Source organism: Zonotrichia albicollis, chromosome 11 (assembly GCF_047830755.1).
Source record: "Zonotrichia albicollis isolate bZonAlb1 chromosome 11, bZonAlb1.hap1, whole genome shotgun sequence".
Lineage (NCBI taxonomy): Eukaryota > Metazoa > Chordata > Aves > Passeriformes > Passerellidae > Zonotrichia > Zonotrichia albicollis.
In genome coordinates, this window is record NC_133829.1 from 18165426 (window position 1) to 18186411 (window position 20986).

The following is a 20986-nucleotide window of genomic DNA, read 5'->3' on the forward strand; positions in this document are numbered from 1 at the left end:
CGTGAGCATCCCACTTGTCCCTTGGTGTCAGGAGACTGACTGTGGGGTAGAAGGTGTTGTACCCTCATTAATCAGATCTCTGCTGGACAAACAGCCAGGAGCTGTGTTCACAACCCAGCTGGTTTGCTGTGGCTGTCAGCCCGGAGTCCATCCCTGCTCCCTGTGTGTGGTGGGCACTCTGCTCCAGTGTGCCCTGCTGACAAATTACCGACCCGTTTGCTTAACTGCTTCTTTAATGCCACGAATTGGGTTTGAGTGTTGCTAAGACCTAAGCTAATGTGAGTATTGGAGGCAGTCCAGGCTTTCCACAATGTGTTGAAAGCTGAGTACTTGCCTATTTGACAAACATACTGGTTCTTTTTTACCAGAAAGAAGATCCTGTGAGGAACATAAAAGACTGCTGGGATAGCCCGAATGCCCCTGCACTTTCCACTTGCAGCAATGCAGATATTTTCCGCCGAATAAATGCCATGTTGGACAACTCTCTGGATTTCAGTGGAGTCTGCACCACGCCTGTCACAAAAGGCAAATGTGACACCCTGCCAGGTGATGGAGGGGGGGTGCAGGGGTGGGGAGGTGCTGGGTGGACCTGGTGAACAGGTGGTGATGGTGATCCTCAGTGCATGGGTGTTGGTATGCTTGGTACCAGGGGGTCTTTGCTTGTGTGCCTGAAATGAGCACCCTGTGTATTCCCTGGCAGCGTGGAGGTGCCTGGGAAGGCTTGCTTGCCTCCCTGTGGTGCTGTGGGTTATTGTGGGCAGGGTGTGAGTGCCCCCTGCCTGACCTGCTGGTGGGAATACCTGCAGCAGGCTCCTTTAGTGTGCCTCTCCTGGAGGCAGCATTCATCTGCTCCCAAGGTTAGCCAGGCTGAGTTGCTGCATACATTGAAGTTGCAAGAGTTTTGAAAAACCACAGGTCAGCTAACATGCATGTAAGAGCACAGGTGGGTGCAGACTTCCCTGCAAAGCAAGCTTGGTGTGATGAAATCAGTGCTGCAAGCTTCTGTTTGTTCCAGGCTGAGGGGAGTGGGCATGTTCTGCTGCCTTAAGACAGAAGTTCTGTGCCAAAGCAGAGTGTGTTTGGTCTGGTCTTATTTTTATCCAAGTGAAGGACGTGCGTTTGTCCCTTTGCAGCAGCCCAGGTCTGCCAGTAAATGTACCTGTGCCTGGTACTCCTTTTGCCAGCACACCTCTGAGCAGCAGTGCTTGCTTGTGCCAGGATTTGGGCACTTGAAAGGGATTGCTCTTGCCTCTCCAGCCTCTGAATTACAGGGTCAATAAACGCTTCAGCCATTATTGGAAACAAGCTGACCCCTCAGGATAGGTCCCAAAGCAAAGTGGGAAATGAAGGGCTGAGCCTCCCCAGCTGGTGACCTTGCAGGGTTCCCTGGGCAGAGCAGGTTTCTCTGCAGTCACATGGAGACAGGGCTGCCTTGGCCTGGTGGGTAATCTGAGTTTAATCAAATGGGCGTGGAAAAAAGCTCTAAATGAGTGCCTGCACACCGTGTGGGTCTGCTTGATGCCTGTACAGTGCAACTTTGTTCTGGGCTAGCAAAATGACTGCTACCAGATGACTTCCAGTGCAGCTTAATCTCCTGGGTATTTGAGGACTTAGCAGTGTGGACCTGGGGCTGATCTGGCCATGTGATCCCGTGCTGGCGCTGCAGAAATACCAGGGGAAGTGAACTGCCTGCTTGGAGGCCTGGATCCATGGCCAGCATTGCTTGAAACCTCTCTGGTAAAGTGGGATTGGAGGCTATGCTGGCTACTCCTGAGCAGTGGTGTAGTGAATATTAACCCTTTCAGGTTACTGGTGCATTGTGCTGAGCTGGTTTGTTTTGTTGTGTTTTTTTTTTTTTTTTTGGTCCCCTGGCACACAGTGCTGTATCTGATCTGGGTGCACTGGAAGCATAAAGGAGAAATAAATTTAATGCTTTTTTTTACCTCCTTGCAGTGGGTTAATGAAAGGGTTGTTTCTGGCTTCCTTGTAGAAATCTTTGCTATAGCCCTTCCTACCCCATTTGGAATGGGGATATTTCATAGGCTCTTAGAACATGTTCATGGTATTTCCTAATTAAGTTTCAGCTTGCCAAAGTTAACCTGATTTATAAAGGAGATGTCTCTGCCTGCTAGAGCAGATTGATCATGTGAAGGTGTGGGTTAGTTCTGGTTTTGTGTCTGGGCTTAAGAGCTGGCACAGCAATTTTAACTTGCCATGCTGTGTTTGACTTTGAAAACTCTTCTCTGAGGGTTGGGGGTGTTTGCCTGGCACTGAATTAGGAGCTTTTACTGACCTGCTGCTTGCAAATCTGTGTGCTCTGTCATTTACTCTTGTTTTTCCTAGGGATGTCTGGAGCAGAGGGTCTTGCTGGTGATGCCTTGTGTGGAAACTCTTGAGTTTCCCAGTAGTGTTAAACTGCTTATTTCAGGTGATAAGTCCAGTGGGAAACCTCTCATAGGGCAAATCCACTGGCACTGGGGTGTAAAACAGAGGGCCTTCCTCTAGCAAATGTTATTTTTGCTGCAGGGAGACCAAAGTTGTGCTTTGGGGGCACCCTAAGCAGCTTTTTTTCCTGCTTTGGCAGCTGGGGACCAGTCTGACCAGTGAGTCCTGGGGAGCAGGGTGGGAGCCTTGCTCAGCAGTAGTTATCCACACAGGAGGATTTCAGCTTGTGTCAAATCCCTTGTGTAGTGACACAAATGCTTATGGTGCTGTGAGGAAAGAATTCCTCACTTCTCAAAGGATGCTGGGCTGGAGTAGGGCTGCCTTGGGACAACAGAAATGTGAAGGTATTGATAAGAGAGCAACCTGGGCCAGCAGTTATCAGCTGTAAATTCGTGGATGAGTCAGCATCTGCCAAAGCATCAGCAGCTCAGAGTTATTGCTCTCCTTGCAGTCCCAGCCTTGTTTCCTTTATGTTGGAGCTGGGTTCTCTGGGTAGGTAAGGAGGGCCTGAATGCAGCAGCTCTGCAAGCTTTGTCCTGTCTTTGGAGCTGGAAAGTGCAGGAGCTGCTCCTGATGTTTCATAGGTTGATAATGAGAGTCTTCTCCATGAAAAAGCTGGCAGTGTCAGCAAAGATGTGAATCCTGGGGCATCTGTGATCTATAAATGGGGGTTATTTTGGCACCTGGACCTTGGCTTGCGTTGTGCAGAAATTCACACCTGATGGCTGTAAGGCTGAGCAGCTGATTGCTAAAATGCAGAATATAGTGCAGGTGGTTAAGCCTGGAACAGGTTGTTGGAGCTGCTTGCCTTGCCCTTGAGTCACTTCTGGGTAGGTGATCAATGGAGCAGAGACCCTTCATCTCCTGTGGTGTTTTGTCTCTGCTCCAAGTCAAGTCACTCCTGAAGAATTCCTGAGTCTGTGGGGTTTTTGCTTGTGCAGGAGCCACTGTTAGACTAGATTATCAGGACATTCCTTGCTTGAATCTGGAGATCCACCATGAATGTAGTAGCTATAACAGGTGAAAGGACTGTCTTTTTACAACTTAAACTCTTTAAAGGGCAGAGCTTGGGGAAGAGACTTTATTCCAGCAGTAAATGCTTGGACTTTAATCTATTCATGGTCCCTCAAGCTTTTCAGTTGTCATCTTCAGGTCAAACTAAATTTATCCCAGCTTGGACTTGTGTTGAAGAAGCCCCTTTGAGCACTAAGAGGATTACACGTGGTGGAGAGGAGATGGCAGAAGTTTGTGACCTTTCACTAATGCTATTGGGGAAGCACGTGTGGAAACACTTTACTGTCGGGCTGGCAGCGAGGCCGTGCTGGGATCAGCGTGGGCAATGTGAGAGCACGGGCTGATTCAGCACTCTGCATCCTCACAGGCAGGGTTATCTATCCCCTTCTGGGCACAGCTGGGACTGCTGCTGCAGGTTCAGCTTGCCACACCTTCACTTGGGTGTCTGTAAAGATCAGTTTGCAGCTGAGGATACTCCGTGGTGAGCTTTGCCCCTGGTCAGAGCCAGCTGTGTTGGGATGCCGGGGCTGATCAACCCCTGAGGTTTGTGGGTGCTGTTCCAGGAGCTCTCCAAGCACCAGGCTCGGGGTGCAGTGGTGTCATTGTAGAACCTGTCTGGTGGCTTCTGGGACAGGGTCATGGTGCTTCCCAACTGCTGCACGTCTGGCTCTGTCTTCTGTGGGGAAAGGCAGCACCTCCTCAGTGCAGGCCTTAACCTTTAGTGGCTTTTGTGTGGTGCTGGAGATGGGAGAGGCAGCGTGGCCTTGACAGAGGCAGGAGTCAGCATCTCCTGACGGTGCTGCTGGAGCAGCTGCCTGTCCTTGAGCAGCTGCTGCACAAGGAATGTGATTTTAAAGCTGTTGCATATGTTTATCACCTCTCTGGATAAGAGTGTGGGCAAGGACAATTTCTTAGCTTGGCTGCTGGTTCGTTTTAAAGCCTGCTGCCAGGCTTTAAAGTTGGGCCGTGCTGGGTGCTGCTACATACACCAGCTTTTGAAACTAGGCACAACTTCCAGCTTTAGTAGAGCTGGGAGTAAAGCTCCCACGGTAGCTTTTGTATACCTGTGGCTGCTTTCAGCTGAAGGCAGTGCTTTGTTTAAAAGGAACTTTGAAGACATATAGGTACCCCAAATGTCCCAGTAACATTGATATCTCATTCATTAAGCTTTGCTCATTTAACAGCAACAAAGCAACCATTATTTTGCTCTAACTTGACAGTCCATTGTGTGAAGAAATGGGAGATGCTTAAATGACTTCCTTCGGATAGGAGAGGCTTCAGGTGCCAAGTTTAAAGGCTGTTAGTTGTGGCCCATCAGGCTTTAATGACTCTGTGGCTGCTTTATTTAAGGAAAACTGAAGGACAAATGCAAACCCAGACTAGCTGATGACTAAATCGGCTTCCTGTTTGCTCTTAACTGCAGTCAATTAATGACCTATCACTTGTTTAGCCGTCCAAAAAGTGTCTCTGATACCGTAATGTAAATTCCTCTGCTCTTCCTCTGCAGCCCCAAGGAAACATTCCAGACAGCGCTGGATGCAGCTGACCTGATATGCATGGCCTTGAATCAGGGAATAAAATGCTCAGGGAGGCAGGGACCCCAAAGGTAGCTCTGCTTAGCTGGAGGTGCTGAGGCAGAGTAACTCTGAACAGGAGCTCACCTGAAGCTGACAGAGCTATTCTGTCTGCCCCAGAGAAATGCTGGATGCCATGTACACATCCAGAATAGGGAGATTCCACACCTGTGCCCCAGAAAAAGAGCACACTTACTTCCCTTGGTCTTGCTGGCCTTTGAAGTGTCACACAGCCAGGTTTTTGCCTACACAATCATGATGCCTCTCTCTACTGGAAAGTGCCTCTAGTAATTGGGTTTTGTATCAGATATGCAAATAGAAGCAGGTCAGTGTTCTGTCGAGCAGGCACTTGGCCTAGAGCTGTTGTGTTCTGCTGTGCTCACAGGCTGGTGGTGTTCCTGAAGATCCAGCAGTTATATGATTTGTTCTGAGCTCTGTCACTCAGGTTTTTGGTGCTGTAATTCTGTGGCAGTCTCTGTTACTCTTGGAAGAGGGAGGCAGAGCAGCAAGACTGTTGCAGTGTCTCTTCCTTGGTTTCTGAAGTAGCTGTTTGCCTGCTGCTCAAGTGTTTGTGGCTGTGGAACAAGGCAGACTCCGTCATCTGGCAGTGAAACAGGTCACACAGCAGCAAGTGTCTCCACTTTCAGATTACAGGGGAGATGCTTAGTTGCGTTTCAGAAAAGCCTCTTGTAACTAGTAGGTTTATGGTGAACAAGTGCTTTTCTAAGTCCCTAATGATCTCCAATGCACTTTGGGAGTACAAGTGACTCATCTGACAGCTTTCACTTGGGTATTTGTCTTGAGTGCAGAAGGCACTTGAGAGGCTTAATTTTCAGGGATGCAATTCCCAGCCCTTACAGTTGGAGGTGCAGGGAAGTGTGAAAGGCAGAGCAATGCTGCTGCTGCTGCCTTCCTGTTTGTCTTCTGAAGGCTTCTGCCTCTGCCTCTGGCTTCTCCAGGTTTGGTTTGGAAGCTCAGCCTTGGTCAGAGCTCTAGTCCACAGGGTGAATCTGGTTTTGTCAGAGAGGAGAGCTTACAACTGAGCTGGGCTTGTCATTCTCCTGCCCTCAGTGCTTGGGGTGCATTCAAGGAGGGGTTTCATGTGTATTCAGGCTCTGGTGGAAACCAGGGTGTGGGAGCAAAGGGAGAGCTGTCCTGGCTGTGGAGGTGGTAGGAATGGAATCTGATTTGGTTCATGTTTCCTTAACCAGTCTGAGAAAACCCAGAGGAAGAAAAACCCTGTTTGCTGGATTGTTAGCTGGCCTTCCCAGATCTGGAAGGCTCCAATATCTGAACCCCTCTGTGCTAGGTGGAAGCACCACCTTTCCAGGCTGATGGCACAGAGATGCTGCTGCCATGGGCTGGGAACTGGATCATGCTCCCTGCTCCTCCTGCTCCCTTAACCCACAACCTGCTTGTGGATCACAGCTTCTGCTGCCAGGCCCTGTGGATCCTTCCCACGCAGGCTTAGGCTGTAATTTCCTAAATATTTTCTTGTTTGAAGTGCCTGGTTGGTGCAGCCATGCTGCATACCAGATCAGGGGAGAGAACCGGGCTTAAAACTAACTCCCTGTGGCTTGGTTTTAACCAGACGAGCTCCCCAACCCAGCTTCCTGTGTGGAAACTCACCTGCCTCAAGTGCTGTGAGTGGGGTGGGGACAGGGGCTGGGCCTGTGGGAGCTGTCCTTGCCTGCAGGTGAGAGCTGAGCTCTGGAGATCCTCATCTTCTAGAGCCTTTGGAATGCCTTAAATCCAGGGCTCCCAGTTAAAATCTGGAAAATGCAGCTTTCTGTGTGGGCAGTGGTGTGGAAACTGTCTGGCCTGGCTGCAGGGATCTCCTGGGCAGGCCAGGAGGGAGTCACCCAGGAGAGAGACACTTGCTCCAAGGCCAGTGAGGGAGTGTTTTGTTAAGGACTTTGTTCTCACAATGCTGTTGAAATCAAACCCAACAGGCTTGGGAGGCAGGAGCTCAGTCTCTCCCAGACGCTCGGGCACGAGCCCAGCGCAGCGCCGCTCCCTCTGCCAGGATGGTTGGCTTCCAGTGGCAACTCCAGGGAAAAATCCAGGTTGGAAGGGCTTGTGCTGGTGGTTGGGGCTTGGAAAAAGCTGCAGTGAAGCGTTTGGGTTGGGCTGTGTCAGATTGCAAAGTGAAGTTATTCAGTATTTGGTAAGCATTTAGTTATGAATAACTTGAGGTTATGACTCTGAAACTGAATTTTTGTCAGAAATTTAATTCTTCCTGGTCTAGTATCTGATTAGTTTTTTCTGCCTACAATTGCTTGCTTTGTAGCAAATCTCCAGACTCTTGACTTAAAATAACTAGTCCAGAAATCTGTGTAAGTTCTCTTTGTTTTTTCAGTTGATGTTTTGTCTGGATGACCTGTATCTGTCTTTCAGCCTGGCTGGGAGTATTAAAGGGGAAGCAGCTTGGGCTGGTTGTTGGCTTCCGATGGGAAAAGATCTAATTAAAAACTGCTGGTTATCTGAGTGGATTTTGCTGTGTGCTTCCACAGTTAGAGCTGAAACTGGATTGCAGGGAGTTTGTTTTTAATGTGAATTGAAATCATCAGAGGGAATCATGGATCTTTTGCTTGTATCTGATTTGGTTTGATTAAATGAAACAGTTTATTTCCTGAAAAATGCAGATAGTTAGGGAAAGCTTGGCTGGATACTGTGGAATGAATGCTTCCTGTCACAGATAAATTTGTTCTGTATTTTTCTTATTTTTTCAGTTGTGGGTTTCATCCAAGCTGTTGGGATTCCGGTTTTGCTGTGTGTCAGTACTCTGTGTCCATGCTTCCCAGAAGATGGAGCTTGGTGGGATTTATTCTTTTGAGACCTAGCAAGATCCCTGGTTCCCAAAGGGAAGGGAGTCTCCTGCTGCCAGGGATCTGAGCACAGCACTTGTGCCTTTTCATAAAGGCAGGAATGTTCCATATTCATATGGACAAGTTATGGTTGCTGTGGGAACTGAGTTGGCTGAGCACTGTGTCTTGATCCTTTCCTCCCTATGTTAGATGTCCAAAACAAGCCATCAAAAACCTGTCTGGGAAGAATTGATGCAGTGCAATATCATGCTGGAGATGCAGTGTGATGCTGTTACAGGTGCTTGGTAGTAATGTGACTGAATTGGCACTACAGCTTGTACTAGTACTACTAGGAGTAGGAAACACCCCGGTGGAGTGCTGTGGAGGAGGCTGCAGCTGGGAGGAGGGAAGGTGACATGTTGCCAGCAGGTGATGGTTTTAAAGGCTGTGATACTGCCTGTGGTGCCTCAGTCCCCTCCCTGGGGTCTGGGAATGCTGGTGCTCCCAAAGTGCCATGGGGTGGAGGCAAGGCTCCTGCCTCTGGCAGCGGTGGCTGTGTCACACATGGGCTACCCAGCTGCCAGCAGCCTCTGCCTGGCCTTTGCTCGTGGGCATCCGAGTGCCATGGGATGTGGCAGAGGAGGCCAGGAACGCTGCCGGGCTGTCTGGGATGGCTGGGACTGCACGTGAGGGATAATGTGACAGACTGGAGCGACTGCAGCGCCTGCGGAAGAGCCGGGAGCGGTGTGTGGAGTGAGGTGTACATCTGATGGCACAGTGGGAGGCTGTGGGGGCAGGGGGAGGAGGAGGAGACAGCTGCTGCTGCTTGGGAGTTGGCTTATAAATGCCCTCTGACTCAGATTTCGGGTAGCACAGCTGAGCATCTTGTGGTTTCACCAGCCCCCAGATCCCTGCGTTAAACTGGAATTCTCAGACTATGAACCTGCTGCGTTTCCTTAGGCTGTTGGCACGGGCTTAAGCCAAGGCGAGAATCCGCATCTCCAGTACTGTAGGCTTGTGAACACCCTGCGAGGGAGGGGAGGGCTGGGAAAGGGAGGACCAGGCAGGCTAAAGGTAAACAGGCCATGAAAAATTCCTGATGTGGAATGGATCTGCTTGGTCCTCTTCCTCCTCCTGTACCAGTGGGATGTGCCTGCCTGGGCTGGAGCAGGGATGATGGGCTGCTCTCCGGGCAGTGGGGGTTGAAGGTTATCCTTGTTACTCAGGGGTAAACAATGCCGAGTCAGTGAGGCACAGTGGCCGGGCTCAACCAAACAGATTATGCCAGCAGAATTGCGAAGCTTTGCATCGGCTCTGAATCGGAGCCAGCAGCTGGAAGCTGGCCAGGACTAAAGTGTTTTTGGGTTTTGTGGGTGGAGGGAGGCGGGGACAGGAGAGCTGGGTAGCACTAAAACTAACTGTGCTCTGTCGCTGCTGCTCTCGTCGTTGCTGGGGGGATTGCTGCCTCCAGCCTGGTGTCTGCTGTGCCGACGAGCCCTGCTTTGTGCTGCCTGCCTCCCCTGATTTACTGGAACTGCTCCTCTTTGCTCCTGCTACCGTCTTGTCTGTCAGGGGAAATCTTCTCCTTTCTTCTTACCTTTATTTTGTAAGAGCTGATGCAGTTCTCTTGCATGGCAGAGTGACGTCACTGTCAGCACAGTAAGCATCAGCAGCCTGGTCACATGCTGACCCAGTCAGTAATGCAGACGGGATAGGAAGGTGGAGGGGCCGAGGGGGGTGGGGGGCTGGATTCTGGACATATGGTAGCCCTCCCTTTTGGGGTGCAACTGCTGGTTGCAGGAGCTGTGGCTTCAGAGCGACGCGAGACCTGGCTTGGGGCTTAATGCTTTGGAAAACTCCTGCTTTAAAAAGAAAAAAGCAGCCCTGAACTCTCAAGCTTCTGTTTGTTCTCCATCCGAGCAGACATCCAGGACTCTGAAGAAGCAGCGGCAAGCAGGATGCTCTTCCCTACGTCCACGCAAGAGTCTTCCCGTGGCCTCCCAGACACCAACGATCTGTGCCTTGGCCTGCAGTCTCTCAACCTGACAGGGTGGGACAGACCCTGGAGCACCCAGGACTCTGACACTGCAGCACAAACCAGCACACAGTCCGGTGAGTCTGCTGACACATGCAGCAACAGTTGTTGGGTTGTGTGTGTGTTTTTGGCTGGTTTCAAGCTAACGTGGAGCGATGTGCTTGTGTAACAGGGCGCTGGCGGCGGCTAATGGGGGCTTCTGGAGCCGTGCTGCTTGTGTAATGTGACAGCTGAGTTGGGGAGGCTGTGGCTGCCTGTGCCACAGCCCCCTCTGCTCTGCTGTCAGCTCACTGCAGATGAGAAGTGCCCGGGGTTGTTTTGCTCAGAGCTGTAACGCTGCTGGAGGAATAACCTCACCGGGAGAGGAGAAATCCTCTTGCTGTGTTTGGAAGGAGTGGGTGGGGGGTGTGGTGTCAGGAGGCTGAACACGCTGGGTAGGAGTGAGGCTGAACTTCGCTCCGGCAGCCTGAGGAAATCCCTGGTGGCAGGGAGCTCTGCAGGTGGGGAGGGGTGTGCTTGCAGAGGGTCCCCCCCGTGCCTGATTCCCAAAGTCCCGGCAGCCTCACTTGCCCAACTCTGCCGTGGGGTGTGGTACAGCCAGCACCCAACAACTTCAGCCAGGTTGGGGCTGGGTGGGAGACTCGGAGGGATCCTTCTCCACTCCCACGCTCAACTAGAAATAGCGGGCTGTGCCTGCCAGTGGGCTGCAGGAGATGCAGTGGAATGGCTTCTTGTTTTAACTCTTGTGGTCCAGCGCAAACCTACGTGATGGGCAGGGTGTGGGCTTGCAGCCACGCGCTGCTGGCTGCTGTGCCCTTCCCCCTTGATCCTCTCCAGTCTGCTTTTGCAGCTGGGATCGGCTCGGGGATTCCAGGCATGCTGGGTGCCCTCCCCTGGAGTGATGTGGGGTCCCAGTTAACTGTTTGAGACACCGGCCTTCCCTGTAAAATCCCAGGAGGGGAGGAAGGGGTGCTGCATGCACAAACTTAATGCATCCTGTCAGCCTGGTGTTGGAGCAGAGGGGTAAAACAGGGAAGGGTTCACTTGGTAGCCTTTGAGGCATGTAAAAACCAGTTTCACAAACAGTGTGTTCGTTTAAGTATCAGTCTGTGGAAAGATCTAGTGCTTTGGCAGAGTTTGTGCAAGTACAGCCTGGTTGCTACAGAAACTCATCCCTTTATAGCAGCATGCTGCTGCTTTGTTAAAAGGAGAGTGCATCACTGTGCAGGCTTGGGTGACACTGAGGCCCCAGGCATGGAGCTGATGCTGACAGGAGTTACAGACAGTTTCTTGGCTGGGGGAGCTGGGCAGTGGGGCTTGCCTGTGTGGATGTTTGGAGGGGCAAGGGGGTGCTGTCCTGAGCATAGGAAGAGCTTCTGGGACACATCCCTGAGTTGCTGCATGAGTTGTAAAAGAGCAAAAAAAAAAGTGCTAGTGGGGTAGCAGAGTTTGAACAGCTCAATCTGCACAGCTCATTTGAGTTTCTGCATTTAATTTCCACGAGACTTGGCATGTGGGGCCTGGCATGGGCACTTGAGGTCTGCCTGCAGCCCAGCTGCGGTAGCTTTATTAAGCTTTGCTCTGCTCCAGTGAGCAAACTTCCACATGGTCCTGTGGGCTTCCCCTAATGAACCAGGGAATACCACACACTCCTGCCTGTACTTCCATTGCCAGCTGAGACCTCGAAGGAGGGAGAGAAAAGTTGTTAGTGTGCGGTGGGCCAGCCAGGTGCCTCAGAGCTCTGCTCTGAGCCCCTTCTGGCTGTTGGCAGATGGAGCCCTGCCGTTCCCTGTGTCACAGGGTCTTTAATGGATGAAGAGCACACTTGGAGCAGGTGACATCCCCTGGAGTGACCGTGGCACTGGGCTGGGCGCGCAGCGCGCTGCGGAACGGGGCTGTCACACACGGGGGCAGTCCCTCGGTGCGGGTGTCCCAGCTCCACCTGCTCCTCTGGAGCCATCTCCAGAGCTCTCTTGGCAAGTTCCTGCCAGGCTGCCTTGGCAGAGGCGTGGATGTCTCCGCAGTGCTCCGGCAGGCAGGCGAGCAGTGCTGGCATGAGCCCGGGGCGGGCTCTGCACCTCGGAGCCTGGGTGGCAAGGCTGGCATGGCCATGCTGCTGGTGGGAATTCACTGCTGAGGGAGTGGAAGGGCTGCTGGTTTCAGGAGAGAGATTGAGTTGGAGAGGATTTGAAGGTGCTCTGGTGACCTCTCTGCTCACAGAGAGTGTATCTGGTGTCAGGTGCCCCCACTGACTGCAGTGCTTTGTGCTGGAGCTCCTGCCTGCCGCAGAGGCCTGGATAGAGCTGGGGAAAGGACCTTGCCTCAAGCACAGCCCTGGGCTCTGATGATCTGTGCCCACTGGGAGGTTGTGAGGTTGTGACAAGTGTGGCAACAGCTGGTGGAAGATGGCACCCAGTGCTGTCTGAAGAGGCCTGTTCCTGCACTTCTGACTCCTGGTATTCCCATTAGTACAGAGAGGGACTTGGTGGGGCGTGAGACCTGCCCAAGTGCAGCTGTACTGCTTGTACAGAGCAGCTCTGGCCTTCAGTGGCTGTGCAGAGGGTCCAGTGCCCTGTGGCTGGCGCTGTTGTGATCCTGAGACAATGTTCTCCTTCTCACTCCCACACTCCCTTTGCAGGCGAGCAGCAGCTGGGCCAGGAGTGCTTCTCGATCTGGGCTGCTGTTACTCCCCTGCTCTGAGAGCTGTGGGATGGTCAGTGCTAGCTGGGGGAGGTAGAGGCTGGTCCTGTGCACAGCTTTGTATTTGAGAACTGTGGGGATGGTAGGTGCTGGCTGGGGAGGTGAAAGGCTGGTCCTGTGCACAGCTTTGTATTTGAGAGCTGTGGGATGGTCGGTGCTGGCTGGGGAGGTGGAAGGCTGGTCCTGTGCACAGCTTTGTATTTGAGAGCTGTGGGAATGCTAGGTGCTAGCTGGGGGAGGTAGAGGCTGGTCCTGTGCACAGCTTTGTATTTGAGAGCTGTGGGGATGGTAGGTGCTGGCTGGGGAGGTGAAAGGCTGGTCCTGTGCACAGCTTTGTATTGCTTCAGCCACCCACCCCTCCCATCTCTGTGGGGCCTTAGCCCTTCCTCAGGGCCCTGGAGGAGTGGCAGTGGAGCTGCCTGGGAGCAGAGGGCCTGTAGCTCAGAAGTGTTTGCTGAAAGGTTGTGGAACACTGTGGGTGGCAGAAAAGTGTCCCCGGTCTGAGGAGCTGGCAGGTGCTGGTGCTGCCAGGTGGCCACTGTGCATGCAGAGATGTGGAGAGGATGTTGCTGTGTCTGAGTGCTGCCGAGGCCTCCGTGGGGTGTCCTGCAGGCAGGTGAGGCTGCGGCAGTGCTGGCCATGGGGGAGGGCTGGCACTGCCAAGCAAACTGTTGTGCTGCTGGCACCCGAGCGCTTGGAAGGTTCCAGCAGTGACTCAGCTGTGCGGACCCACGGAGAGGTGGCTGGAAGGGTGGAAATGCAACAAAATAGCGAACAATCAGGCTGAAAATATTGCTGATGTGGTCCCCTGCAGTGCTGTGCTTGAGTACTGATGAGCTGGGACCTCTTCTCCTCTGTCTGGTCCCTGCCAGCCCGGAGCTTCCTCAGCTTGGGAAGGACCTTTGGCTGCAAAGCCTTCTGGTGTCACCTTGTGCTCCCAGGGCGTTGTCACCACACAGCTTGGTGCAGTAGGAGCACATGCCAGCTGACGGGAGGCTGGAGAACAGCGGGGCTGGTTTTTATGCCCCACTCCTGCCTACATCCCCTGTTCCCAAAGGGCTGCTGAGCCCCTTGTGCCCAGGCAGGGTTATTTGTGAGGAGTTTTCCTTCTGCACCAGGCCTGTAATGCACAGAGGGCGTGTGCTGAGCTCTGGGGAGCGTGCCAGAGGCACTGCTGGTGCCTGGAGAGGCTCTCTGGAGGCAGTGGCTGCTGCAGGCTCGAGCTGCTGGCACTTCCTGGCTGTAGGATGGAACTGCTGTCTCACAGCCGGCCAAGTGTCTCAAACCCTCTGCTGCCGCTGGATCTGTCAGGCTGGAAATACTTCAGCAAGTGCCAGCAACCTGCTCTGTGACCTGGGGAGGGACTTGTGCAGGAGGCTGGCCTTTAACACTTGCAGTCCTGCTGTTCTGTATTTCTTGAGGCCGTGTTTCCCTGTCTTTAGTTTTTGAGTAGGCAGGCAGGTGTGCTGAGATCTCTGAGGGGTTAAGAGGCAGCGAGGTGGGACTGCCCTTGATGCTATCCTTTACCTTCACTGCCCTGTTTCTCAAGGGGTGCAGGAAAATGGGGTCTTGTTCCAGTTTTTGCCTGGAGAGCAGCAGATCTGCGTGCAGATTTTGGGTCTCCCTGCCTGGCTTTCAGCCTGCGTGCCAGCTGCTCGGTCTGGCTGGTCTGTCCTGCCCTACATTGGGAGCTGTCCCTATGTGGGACAGCAGACTTGCCCACAGGGAAATCATCCTAAAACCAGTCTGTTAACACTAAGTCTGCAGTGCTAACCTGGGAGTGTTTTTAGCAGGATCAGGTTCTCTGGAGAGGATGTTGGGCTCTCGAGGTAAGGTCTTCCTGCTGGCATCTGATGGAGCACCTTGCTGCATCTGCCCTTCTGCTTGTTGTGTGGCCCTAAAGCTGCTGGTGCAGCAACAGATCTGAGCTTTTCCTTGGATTTGCTCTTGAGACTGCAGCTCCAGCCTCATCTGTGCCCTCTGCGGGGTGGCTGCTGCTGTCTCATTCTCCAGCCTGCACGCTTGCAGCTCCCGTCGCTCTGCTTCTGGGGAAATGGCCCATGGTAGGAAAATGCTGCTGAGTCTTTCCAGCCCTTGGCTCTTCTGCTTCCCAGAGCACAGCAACTCATTTTTGCAATAAGCTTGCTTATCTGTACTTGCTTAAGCTCTGCCAGGCTGGAGCTGCGGGCAGTCTGTTGTGTGTTGCCTGGCAGATAGCGAGGCCTCAGAGCACAAATCTCTCTGAAGTCTTCAAGGCAAAGCCCCATCTGAAAGATGAAAGAAAAGACCTGTTGCACAGGAAGAACAGTTGTTGTCATGGACTCCTTGCCTTTCTTCTTGATAACAGCAGGAGGGATTCATAAGCTGCTCCCCGAGGTCAGGCTGTTTTCAGTGTCCTCAGATGCTGTGTGTGGTGGAGGGCACCTGAGCCCCCCAGGGGAGAGGTGCTGCTCAGCCTGGGGTGGCTGTTTATAAATGCAGCATGGCAATAACTGGCTTTCCTCAAGCTGCTGGTTTGAGTGGTCGGATGCAGAGCTTGGGGCAGAGGATTTGGGTCTCCAGTTCTCCATCTGTTTAATTTGCTGCTTGGCTAACCTATGCCAAGCTCCATAGAGCTCTCCTTTGTGCATATCCAGGTCTCTCCCTGCTGTTTTTCCTGCTGTCTTTTGGACAAGTGGCTTCAGCTGACCTAGGTGTGTCCTCAGCTCCTGTGTATTCTGCCTTGGCTGTGTGTAAATCCTTCTCCTTGTGCTGGAGGAAGATTTCAGAGGTGCATCCTGATGGAGGGCTCAGTGTGTGGGCAGCACTAGGTGGGCATCAGAATATCCAAGGAGGATTTTTCCTGCTCTGTAATGAAATGGGTGCTTGGAGTGAGGGGGAGAGCGCTTCCCTTGGGTGATACTTACTTCCATGTAAGCCCAAGTGTGCCTAGGAAACTCAGTGAAATGCTCCTTTGTCCTGCTGGGACGAGGAGGGAAGGGCAACTCCTGCTGACCCGGGACCTGTGCCTGGTTCAGGAAAATAGGTATCCAGAGTTTTGGTGGTGGTCCTGAATTACATGTTCTTGGCATGCTTTGTTCGCTTGAAAGGAGGACAGACTTTCCCAGCAGTCTTTGGTTCTTTGGGAGCAGCTTGCTGGTGTTCAGAGTGCAGTAATGGAAGCAGAGATGTAGTGTTGCTTTCTGGGTGAGGGTTGTGGATGGTAACAGTGTAAAGGCACAAAACTGGGAGCTGGTTTGGCTCTCTGGCTCTCCTGCTCCGTGCTGGTATTCCAGGAGTACCTGAGGCGGCCTTACTAAGAGCTTGCCCCATGCCATCCTAGTGCTTGTAGCACTCTTCTAAGGATTTACTCGATGTGGGTGCTTAATGGGCACTTGTTCCTTGAATGTGTTTCCGAGAGAGCTGCTCATGCTCAGTGGTCTCATTCCTCAGTGCTTGGCTCCAGCCACCCGTGCTGGGGAGTGGGAAGCACTTAAAAGCTGCACACTGCTCATGTGCCAGCAGTATTTGATCCTGAACAGAATAAAATATGTATCAAATGAGTAAAAGAAGTATCAAACCTCAGCTTGCAATTGGTTTCTAAAGGAAGTTGCTCTCAGTCCAACTCTTAAAGCTTCCATTTGAGCAGCTTCTCCTAAAACAGATTTATTTTTATCTGCGCTGATGCTGTAAAACAGAAGATGCAAATAGAGGAGTAACTGGAACAGGAACCCAACCAGCATCTCTGCTTGTACCCAGCCAGGCCTGAAGTGGGTCAGGGCAGCTCCAGTCCTATGCTGGAGGCAGCTTGTGGGAGCAGGTACCACCCAAACCCTCCCCTTGGCTTCTGCCAGGCAGGGCTGTTTGATTGTGGCCTCTGGAGCAGCCCTGTGGCACTGTTCAGTGGTGATTTGGAGAACATTTCTCTTGGCTCACTCTGGAATTGAGCCTTGAAAGGCGCATTCCCTTCCAGGGAGAGCAGTGGAGCTGCTGTTTGGTGGGTCTGAACTGCCCCAGGCAATTCATGGCTTAGCCTTTGCTGTGATTGATACGGAGGTAGCAGCAGGGGGAGTGGTTTAGTGTGTGCAAGCCCTGGCCTGGAGTATTCGTCCCCAAAATTGCATCAGTCAAATGAGAGATGAGGTTTTCCTCCAGCCCTAGCACTGCTGCATGTCCAGGCAGTGGATGTGAGGGTTCCTTGCTGGGCAGAGCTGATCCAGAGGCTGTGCTGCAGCTCCATCAGGAGCATGGGAGCTTTCTAGAAGAGGTCTTGGATGTGTTTTTGACTCAGTGCCTTTCCTGCAAACTCTACAGCACATGCAGAATGTGTTTCCACATGGAGCAGGGTAGGGATCAGCTTTTGGGCCTGCTCTCCCAGTGTGTGTGCCTGTAGCAGAGGCTGTGGGCCCTCTGCAGTGCTCTTGGCAGGCTGGGGATTTTAGGGCAGCTCCAGGTGGAAGGTTGAGGTTATCCAGTCCAGCTCTTGCTCAGAGCAGGGTAGGAAAGCTGCTGGAGGGTGGCAGAAATAATGTAGCCCAAGGGGGCTCCAGAAATGAATTCTGCCTCTTGTTCCCACAAAAACAATCTTTTAGTGGGTCCCTCCCCTGAGCTGGCTTGGGGATGATGCCCTTCCAAAGGATGCTGCAGTCCTTGGCCTGTCACTGCCCTGAGGCTGAGTGGTGCTGCTGTAGGGCTGGGGTGCTGAGCAAGGCATCTCCAGCCAGGGCTGCACCTTCTGTGCCCATCTGCAGCTCTCTGCCCTGTGCCTGGGCCCTTGGGTGGTGGCAAAAGAGCTGAATCACAGGTGCTGTCTGTGCTGCTGCCAGAGCAGAGGCGGCTCTCGGGCACAGCAGCTGGTGCCACACGTGAGGTGGCCATGGGGACACCCCTCCTTGTCCCTCTGCCTGGATTTCTCCCCCAGAGTGTGGAGCTGAAGGTCAGGCAGGCTCCCAAGCTGTGATGCTAAGGGGTGCAGAGGTCATGGAAGGTAACTGGGAGCCTGCATCCCTGGTGGGCTTTGGAAGTGTCAGTCTGGCAGTGGCTTTATGCCAGCTGAGGCTTGTGTGCCATTTCCCAAGGAAAATTGAGTTTGGGACTAAAGTCTGTCTTTTTTTCAGTTGTTTTTCCCTCACTGCAGCCTGCAGAGGGGTCTGGCCAACACCCTCTCCCCTTCCAGAGTCCCCCCTTCTAAAGGTGTATCCTGGCCTTGGCACCCCCAAACTGTGATGCAGCTGAGGATGAGTCAGTCACCCTTGTTATCACGTCAGGTAACACACAGAGCTCAGTTTGCACCCTAGATGTTGCAGCAGATAGTTGAGGAGAGTTTGGTACTTAAATATAGAAGTGTTTGTTCTTGAGGCTTGCTAAGCTGAAGCTTGTTGTGCGGAATTTGACCTGAATATGTTGGCTTTTAAATCTCTCTGGGAGTGATACGTCTTAAAACCTGCTGTATTTCAGCGTTCTGATCTTTTTAAAGACAACTGTGGTTGTGGCAGCCTGCTTAGTGAATGCAATTACCTGGGCACTTGTAATCCTGAATTGCATTTTAGCTGTCTTTTCTGATTCTTGTATTTACCTTGGGCAGCTGTTTTCTCTTCCTAGAAACACGCAGGAGTAAATTCCCTGCCTCAGGAAGCTGTGAGCCTTGTTGTCAGCCAGGCCCTGCTCTCAGGACCAGTGCTCTCAGATGTTAATGCAATAATCTTCTACTTGTTCCCAGTTATGCTGCTGTTTCCATTTTTCAGGGCAAGTGACTTTACCATGTTGGTGTCAGAACCAAGAATAGACCTCAGGTGTCCTGACTCTAATTCTGTGGTTCAGCTGTGGGATCATGCTGCCTTTTTTATTCCCCTGCCCCCTTCTTAGCAAACCAGAAATAGCTGCCAGTGTATCTTCAGTTTTTCTTTGCCCCAAATGAAGAATCTGTGAGGGCAGAGGTTCCTCTTTTGTAGTTCAGGAAAAAAAATGGGCTGTGCTGTAGGTCCTACTTAGATGGTGTTTGCTGCTGCTTTGATTACATCTGCAGTTCTGGGAGCTGCTTTTCTCCAGAGCTCAAGATTGTTGGGGCTTCTGTGGTGATACAGCTTGGAGAGGATGGTGTGCCTTGGACTTTGCTTGGCTCCTCTAATAACAGCACTGTTATTAGACTGTTTTTTCAGTGGAGTAATGGGAATGCAATGAAAGTTGGAGGATTTGAGCTGGGCAGATCCTCTGGATGTATCCAGTGTGCTGCTCAGGCTCTAAGGACACAGTTTCCTCCACCTCTGGGCCTTATCCCATGGCTGCTCCACTTAAGAGGAAATTTTTGTGCCACTGCTCTTGCTGCAGCTTTTCCTTGGCTTTTTTGTGAGAATTTGGTAAACAGGGAGAATCCAATGTCTGCCTTTCCTGTCCTGTGTGCTCCAGCCCCACATCTGCAGCTGCTGCTGGCCACGTTTCAGTCAATGTTCCTGTGCAGGCAGCTCCAGGTCCCACAGCTGCAGGTGAGACGTGCTGAAATTCAGGGTTAGACTGGAGTGTTGGTCACCCCTTCCCTGCCATGAGCTTTGAGCAGTTTGGTGAGGGTAAGCTGCTCACCCTGGCAGCTTGTCTGGCTGTGTCACTGCTGCACCACAGCTCTAGGAGCTGCTTGAGGTGCCCATTTGCTTTTCAGACATGCAAATGTTGCTCTTGCCACGGAGTTTCTCAGTGTCTGTAGGAGGTGCTGCTTTTTGGCTGACTAAAACACATTCAGCTTGCTCCCACCCCACCAGGGCAGAGCTTGGCTGGGTGGTAAAAACTGCAGACGAGCTGTTTTTCTGGAATTGCAGCAGGCTATTGTTTAGGACATTAGCTTTTTTTTTTTTTTAACTTTACAGGCTTATTTGATGCATGACAAAAGAAAGTGCACTGTATTCAGTCTCCAGGGCCTCAATCACACTGCTGCTCTCCTCTGCTGCTCTGCCCCAAATGTGTGTATGGTGCTGCAGCCTCTGGGCATGGCAGGTGTCACTGAAACCTGGCTGGAGAGCATTCCTGTTCTGTGGGGACATCCAGGCAGAAAGGTGCATTTCCAGCCTGTGTAGTAGCTGGTGGATGCAGGGGGAGGTGTTAACAGCCTTGCCATCCTTGTTGTGCTGAGGAATCTCTGAGCAGACAAACTTGTGGAGATGGCCATGTCCCTCTTGCTGGAGGTGCCAGCCTGCAGAGGTGACCTCGCTCAGACAAGTCCTGGACTTTTCCAAGTAGGCTTTCTCATCCCTGCAGAGAGTTTCTAAAGGCTGAACACCTCTCCAGAGCATTACTTCTGAGAGTGTGTGCGCCCCTCTGGCCCTGGGGCTGTGTCCAGCTGCCTGTGCTCAGTCTGTGGGTGCCAGACACAGCTGGCAGCTCAGACTGGGCCTGGCACGCTGCTCCTGCAGCAGGAGCTCCTTGGCCCTCTCTCCATGTGTCTGCAGGGCCCTGTGGCAAGTGTTGCTCTCAGCCATGAGGGAGCTCTCATTGATGTTCTGAGAGTGGAGGGACCTGGGCAGCTGCAGGATAAGAGAGATTTTTGCTCTGGGCAAGACTCAGTTTCTGGGTAATTTGATTAAACTGATGCACCAGGGAGCGAAGAGCATCAGCACTGATCTTGTATGCTGCTGGTTGGGTGGTCTCCCACAGAGCTGAGCTGAGGCATTTTGTTCAAAGGGCACTGTGGAGGTGGCTGAGGTTCTGGTCAGCTCTGTCCATCAGGCATGAACTCAGTGGGTGCTCCATGTGAAATGTCTGGATGTGGCACTTGGTGCTCTGGTCTAGCTGGCAAAGTGGTGATTGGTCAAAGGTTGAACTCTGTGTTGGAGGTCTTTTTCAACCTAAATGATCCTGTTGCCCTTAAGGTGTTATCCAAGGCAATAAGCTGTCATTTGTCATCAGCATAGTGGTTATTTTCCCAGAGCCCTTCTTCCCCTGAGCTGCCACAACCAGCAATCCTTGGGGCTCATCTTTATATTCCTGTCTTACAGAGTGGGCATGGGCAAAGCTGCTAGGAAGGTCTACATATCAAATGGCTGCAAATTACAGTGTACAGAGAAGAACTGTGTGCTCCAAGGTCCTGGGCAGGTGCTTAAATTGCATGTTTTAACTGGTGGATGGAATAGTAAAAACTGTTCTTAGTGCTTGGACTGGACTCTTGCTGTTGGGACACTTTGCCAAAGTGTGCTCTGCATTGCAGCTTGTGCTGGATCTGCTTGTTAGTGTAAACTCACATTCAGTGGGGTAGCTCAGTGCTTGGTAGTGGGATCTAAGGGATAATTTATTTAGGGTCTGCAGGTAGAGGTGGCCTCAGGAGTTGAAACCAGCACTGTGGGCTCATTGCTTGTTTCTGTCAGGTGTGATGGGTCTGAGAGTCTTGTGCTCCCCTGGGCTTCCTTAGGGGCCCTGGGTTGATGCAGGAATAAAGGTGTTCCAAACAG

At 52.2% G+C, this 20986-nt stretch overlaps 1 protein-coding gene across 6 annotated transcripts in view; it reads left to right on the forward strand.

Annotated features, from left to right (window-relative positions):
• Window positions 1-390: 390 nt before the first annotated feature.
• Window positions 391-20986, forward strand: part of CPEB1 (cytoplasmic polyadenylation element binding protein 1) — a 32377-nt gene continuing 11781 nt past the window's right edge. Inside the window, exons 1-2 of one of the 6 annotated variants that reach the window (XM_005490303.4) lie at window positions 391-546; window positions 9764-9952. In XM_005490303.4, the coding sequence (XP_005490360.1) occupies window positions 471-546; window positions 9764-9952 (265 nt within the window). In that variant the 5' untranslated portion in view covers window positions 391-470. Of the gene's footprint in view, window positions 547-8694; window positions 8915-9215; window positions 9500-9763; window positions 9953-20986 lie in introns of those variants that run through there. The other 5 variants (XM_005490304.4, XM_074549678.1, XM_005490306.4 and 2 more) reach the window with 5 other exon arrangements.